The sequence below is a fragment of the Sinocyclocheilus rhinocerous genome, unplaced genomic scaffold, assembly GCF_001515625.1.
Source record: "Sinocyclocheilus rhinocerous isolate Xijiao unplaced genomic scaffold, SAMN03320098_v1.1 scaffold102, whole genome shotgun sequence".
NCBI lineage: Eukaryota > Metazoa > Chordata > Actinopteri > Cypriniformes > Cyprinidae > Sinocyclocheilus > Sinocyclocheilus rhinocerous.
Window position 1 is genome coordinate 327,347 of NW_015627239.1, and position 6,673 is coordinate 334,019.

At 28.0% G+C, this 6,673-nt stretch overlaps 1 protein-coding gene across 1 annotated transcript in view; it reads right to left on the bottom strand.

Moving 5' to 3' along the window:
* Positions 1-6,673, bottom strand: part of LOC107724086 (phosphatidylinositol 4-phosphate 5-kinase type-1 gamma-like) — a 43,827-nt gene that overhangs the window by 11,495 nt on the left and 25,659 nt on the right. Inside the window, exons 6-9 of the mRNA XM_016532869.1 lie at positions 5,633-5,812; positions 2,739-2,944; positions 2,580-2,663; positions 1,054-1,102 (exon numbers count right to left, since the gene is read on the bottom strand). Coding sequence (XP_016388355.1) covers positions 1,054-1,102; positions 2,580-2,663; positions 2,739-2,944; positions 5,633-5,812 — 519 coding nt within the window. The remainder of the gene's footprint in view (positions 1-1,053; positions 1,103-2,579; positions 2,664-2,738; positions 2,945-5,632; positions 5,813-6,673) is intronic.

Below are 6,673 nucleotides of genomic sequence, written 5' to 3' on the forward strand. Positions count from 1 at the left end.
ACTCACACTCACACTCTCACACACACACACACACACACACACACCTCATGCATTAATAAAGGAGGCCACAGTGTGAAATGATCAGGACCACATTCAGTATTCACCTTTCACAAATTCAGTCAACTGTCTGCGCCTCACAGTTTGTGTTTATACAGATGTGCAAGTATCAGAGATGTGTATTAATGACAATATTTCACCCCAAAACTACAGAGCACCTGCATCATATGCAATATATAACACAATTTTTAAAGGGCCCAAAATAAAATAAAAAATATAATAAAAATAAAATAAAAACTAAAACATTAAAAAATAAAACATTGCAACTAAGTCAATAAATAAATAAATGTCCTGATTTATCTAATTAAGAGTCTTAAAAGGACAGTTTTATTATTTTTTTAATGAATATATAGCTTAATTATTTTACATTAAATAAAAAAAATTTAATAACAGCTATAAGGCACAAGCAACATATGTGATATAAAACACAATTCAAAATACTGCCATGATTTTGGCAATAAAAAATAAAATAAAATAAAATAAATGGCCTGGTTTACTTAATTAAGAATCTTAAAAGGTAGACAGTTTTTTTATATGAATAAATTACACATTTTATTTATAGTTTAATAATTATTTTAACAACAATATCAACTACAGGGCACCTGCACCACAAAACACAATTTTCAAATAATGTTATGCCCAATTATGTTAAAACAAATATTGCCAATCTAATATATCTAACTATAAATAATTTCCATTTACTTCCAATAATCTTACATATAGCTCTTAAATATGATATAATATAACCTTTTAAGACATAAGATAAATACGCACCTAAATGTAAAATTTAATTTAAATGTTAAATCTAACTCTTAAGCAGGTTTGAGATTCGTACGGAATTAAAATGAAGTATTTTTACTGGGGACCGAGGGTCTATTTATACAGTAGATGTACAGTATCAGAAGTGATGTGTATTAAAGCTCTGAGATGGCAGGCAGGAGGATTATGACGCATTATGATGGTGAAGATGAAGATGTATTTGCATGAGTTTCTCACCCCGTCATGCACCAGAGCCTTCCATGTGTGTTCCAGCTTCTTTATGAGTCTGCAGAAAAACACCAACATCAGCTTCACTTCACAGACTCACAGAAGCACTGAGTGTCCTGATGGAGAGCTTTGGATTTATTTTTGTGACTTAATGCAGTCTTCTAAAAAATGTTACATAAGAGCATAAAACAACCCCAAATGCTAGTGAAGATTATAAAGCCATGCGGCTCATCACAGCCGCTCTGTATGAGATTCACTAACGAGGCTCAGCAAAAGAGCACAAACACACACTAATGGAGAACGAACGAGCAGCAGAAAATAAAATAAAATAAAATAAAATAAAATAAAATAAAATTCACAATCACTATTAAATGAATACATTAAAAAAAAATAATAAAAAACATTTGTTTTATTTTTTTAAATACTCAAATGTTTCTATTTTGCAGTGACATTTTACAATAGTAATATAAATTTTTTTATCTGTTTAATTTAGAACTAAATAAAATAAAATTAAACAAAATAAATAAACAAATACATACATACATAATTAAATTAATTTCAATTTCAATTTCATAACAATTAATTTCCTTAATTCAGTCTTATATGCAATAGAAATGTGAATATGCAATATAAAACAATTATAAAAATGCCAATTTAGCTTAAAAACAAATTTTGTCACATTTTTGCCACTTAACCAATATATAAATAAATGGTCAGATTTACCTAATTAAGAGTCTTTTAAAAGCTTGACAGTTTCAAAAACATTATGAATGTACAGCTCAATAATTATTTAAAATTAAATAATTTTGAATAACTTCAAGGCACAAGCGCCGTTTGTAATATAAAACACATTTCAAAATATCACAACTTTGCCAATAAATAAATACATAAATCAAATAAAAATAAATAAAGTAAATAATTCAGAGTCTTAAAAGGTAGGCAGTTATTTATACATTTATATTTAATAATTATTTTAACAACAATATAGAGCACCTGCACCATAAAACACAATTTAAAAAGACCTACTTAGCTTAAACCAAATATTGCCCCATTGCTTTGTTTGTTTGCTAACAAACAAATCAATAAATAAACAAACAACTGTTATAGTTTAATAATTATTTTAAATAATATTTTTTAGATATCAATATATATATATATATATATATATAACTGTTAAATCTAAATCGTACATCAAGCTCCTAAATATGATACAATATATAAGATTAATATACCTAAAATTAAAATTTTACTTGAAATGTAAGCAGGTTTGATATTCGTAAGACAATCACTTAAGTCACTCCTGAAAATAAACAAACAAATAAATAAATGTGGGCATTAAAATGAAGTATTTTTTGGGTGGAGGGATTTCGAGAAGAGAGCGGATCTGACATGTGCTTTATGAATGAACTGATTTGATTGATGTTATGAATGTGACGCGTTGTATTTTGGGACCCGCTCGAAAAACGAGATGTTAAACCTCAAGGGGTTAATCCTAATAAATAAATTCAGATTTGATAATCATAAGTGTGTGTGACCTGTAGGACTGCAGGATGTCTATGATGCCGATGAAGAGCAGGAGTCTCTCTCCTTTGCCGTTGACAGCAGGAATGCCTCCCATCCTGCAGAGAGAGCAGAGAATCAGCGTGTGCTGCTGCATCGAATCAAACTCGTGATGTTAAATCAGAGACACACACGTGTCTTCGGTGTCTATGGAGCCTCCGCACGCAGCTCCTCCCTGAATGGACTCCATGGCGGTAGAGTAAAGCGCTCGCTGCGCGGCCGGTCTCTTCTCATCGCTGCTGCTCTGAGATCCCTCCATCTGCTGCTCGCGCTCCGCCTGATCCAGATTATGAACCCCCAGCAGCAGACTGTAGTCCATGATCTTAAAGCTCTCCAACACCTGCACACACACAGCAACCCTGCGGTTTATATCTGCACTAACCCAACGAGGGCTGCATGATCAATCCAAATAGAATCTATTAAAATTATTGTTTTATTTTTCTTAAGTACTTGCTTTTTTTTCTAATTTTACAGTGAAATATTAAAATAGTAATATTTTTTATTTCGTTTTTATTATTTAAAAAGTATATTTTTATTTATCAGCAATAATAATGAATAATTCTATACATTAATTTAGTAGCAATAATACTAATAATAATAATAATAATTATTATTATTATTATTTCATAGTCATATAGTTATATAATCAGAACATTTTGGCCAAATTATGTAACATGCAAACCTTTTTTACATATTTTAAATGACAATAACAATTTTTTAAATAAATATAATAATAACAACAACAACAACAAATTCAAACTAATATTTCTTATTTTGATTTTATTTAGCCAGTTTCATATCAATAATAATAATAATAATTAAAAAAAATATATATATATTATTATTTTACATTCATATGGCTAAATAATCACAACATTTTGGCCAAATATTGTAGCCCTACATACAAGCAAAAAAAAAAACTTGGGATTTTTGTTTCAAATCACATTTTAAATCAGAAGTGATAAATAAATAAATAAATAAATAGTATTGTTATTGTATTATTTTTCTTAAATACAATTTTTTTTTATTTTATAGTGAAATATTACAATAGTAATATTATATTCATATTTATTTTAGAGCTACAGTAACATCTTCTGATTTCTCTCAACATGGGGACAGGAGAGCTGTCAGTCAATAAATTGGAAAAAAAAAAAGTAACTTGCGTTACTTATTTGAAAAAGTAACTCAGATATTTTCTTGTAAATTAAAAAAGTAATGCGTTACTTTACTAGTTACTTGAAAAAAGTAATCTGATTACGTAACTCGCGTTACTTGTAATACGTTACCCCCAACACTGGTTATAACTAATGATTATTATGATTGCAGGTCAAACTGACCATAAACTGGTTTTAATAGAACTCATCAATATCACACTATGAAAAATAATAAATAGTCACCACCATTTCAAATAGCAAACAGATCAAAACAGTATTATATGTGACCCAGGACAACAAAACCAGTCTTAAGTGTCAATTTTTTGAAATTGAGATTTATGCATCATCTGAAAGCTGAAAATAAATAAGCTTTCCATTGATGTATGGTTTGTTAGGATAGGACAATATTTGGCCGAGATACAACTATTTGAAAATCTGGAATCTGAGGGAGCAAAAAAATCTAAATATTGAGAAAATCATCTTTAAAGTTGTTCAAATGAAGTTCTTAGCAATGCATATTACTAATCAAAAATTATGTTTTGATATATTTACGGTAGGAAATTTACTAAATATCTTCATGGAACATGATCTTTACTTAATATCCTAATGATTTTTGGCATAAAAGAAAAATCTATAATTTTGACCCATACAGTGTAAATTTGGGTATTGCTACAAATATACCCCAGCGACTTAACACTGCTTCTGTGCTCCAGGGTCATATATTATAACAAAATTATGACTTGAAAAAAAAACATTACAAAAATAAAATAAAATAACTATAAAATAAAATAGTATTTAACATTTTTTTTTAAATTATATTTATTATGTTTATTTTCACAAACTGTGAATATATACTGTATACAGTTTTTTTTTTTCAAATGCTATTTTATGTTTGTGCTTTTGGAAGTTAATCTTTACTATCCCTAATTATACTTATTATTTAGCATTTTTAAGGCTCATTTTGAACACAAATTAAGCACTAATTTGTAGCATTTAACAATTATTTGAAAAATGTATTTCAATCCTTAAAGCAACTGATAAAGAGGAATGCCTTAAAACTCAAACTCTCTAAATGACTTGAAATATATATGGATTAACACCATTAATTTTAAGTTTAATTGATTGTTTTATAATTTCCATTTTTATATAATTTATATATTTTAGTATTTATTATTTGTTGATCTATATTTTTTATATTTTCATTCGTCGAATGATGCAAAATGATGCATTTGAAAACCTAGAGCCTTTAAAAAACATTTTTCATTGCTTGAAATTAAAATGAAATTAAAATGAAATTAAAAATGAAATAAAAAAAATGAAATTTTATTTTAGCTAAATAAATAACTAAGATAAATAAACTAAAAACTCAAACTCAAAAACTATACGGACATATTAAATAAACTAAAAACTAAATTACTAAAACATTAACCTAAATTAAATTAAATAAAAATAAAATATATTTTATAAAAATAAAATATATAAATAAAATAAAAAACTATAATAGTATATTATACAACAATAACATTGTTTAAAAATTGTAACCATGGCAAATGTGATTTATTTATTTATTTATTTTATGTATTTATTTATTTTTTGGATAAACAAAATTAGTGTCTTGACCACAGACTCTGTTTGTGTTTTAATACACAAATGCGTGATCTTAAACTTCATTACTTCTCTTACTTACAACTAATGCTGCAACAGTTTCACATCACATTCATTTTTAAGCAATTTAAACATTTGAAAAGGGTTGGTGTAAAATGCTAATGTTAAGATGCATACTTTGAAAATCCACCAGAAATATTAAATCATCCAGCAACACTTTTATACTGTAATCATGCATACTATGTAGGTATGTATGATGAAGCTGAAACTGGACTGAGGACGAGCTGCTGGCTCACCATGTAGTATCCTGGAAGCAGCTTCTGCAGGAACTCAGCCTCTTTGTGCATGACGGTCTTCAGGATGAATTCATCGTCTCGAGTGAGGTAGAAAATGGAGCCGCTGGCACCGGGGTTTGAGAGCTCGATCAAGGGCTCATTACAGAGAGAATACTGCAACAATCACACAGACATACAGTGACGTCAGAGAGATGCTGCATTTATTCTGATTAATGCTTATGGCATTGAGAGCTTGAACACACCGAGTCAGACTTGAGTCTGTTTTTTGGAGCTTTTATTAACATGAATCACCATCCACTTTGTTGCATGAAATAAAAACAGCGGCTCGTGATCCGCAGAAGAAAGTAAGTCAAAAATTTGGTGAGGAAATTATTTTCACTCAGAAATTGCTAGTAAATTTCACAAAGAATTACAAGGAAACTGCAAGAGACACATTGAATGAAACATGATATTTTAAATTTTCTTGTCAAACGTACTTCAATAGTCTGACTTTTTTACAACTCCAAAAAATAGTTGTTTACAGTGTATAGGTTTGGAACAATGTTTTTTTTAATATCATTAACATACTATTATCATCCACTTTCATGAAATAAAAACAGCGGCTCGTGATCCGCAGAAGAAAGTAAGTCAAAAATTTGGTGAGGAAATTATTTTCACTCAGAAATTGCTAGTAAATTTCACAAAGAATTACAAGGAAACTGCAAGAGACACATTGAATGAAACATGATATTTTAAATTTTCTTGTAAAACGCACTTCAATAGTCTTTTTTACTTTACTTTTACTTTTACTTTTTTTACTTTTTTACAACTCCAAAAAATAGTTGTTTACAGTGTATAGGTTTGGAACAATGTTTTTTTTAATATCATTAAGATACTATTATAGCTTTTATTCATATTTTGAATGATTTTTTGTTTTTATATTTCTTTTTTCATTTTAATTTTAGTAAAAGTTTTAGTAATTTTGTTGCGTTTTTGTCATTTTTATTAGTTTTAAAATATATATATATATATATT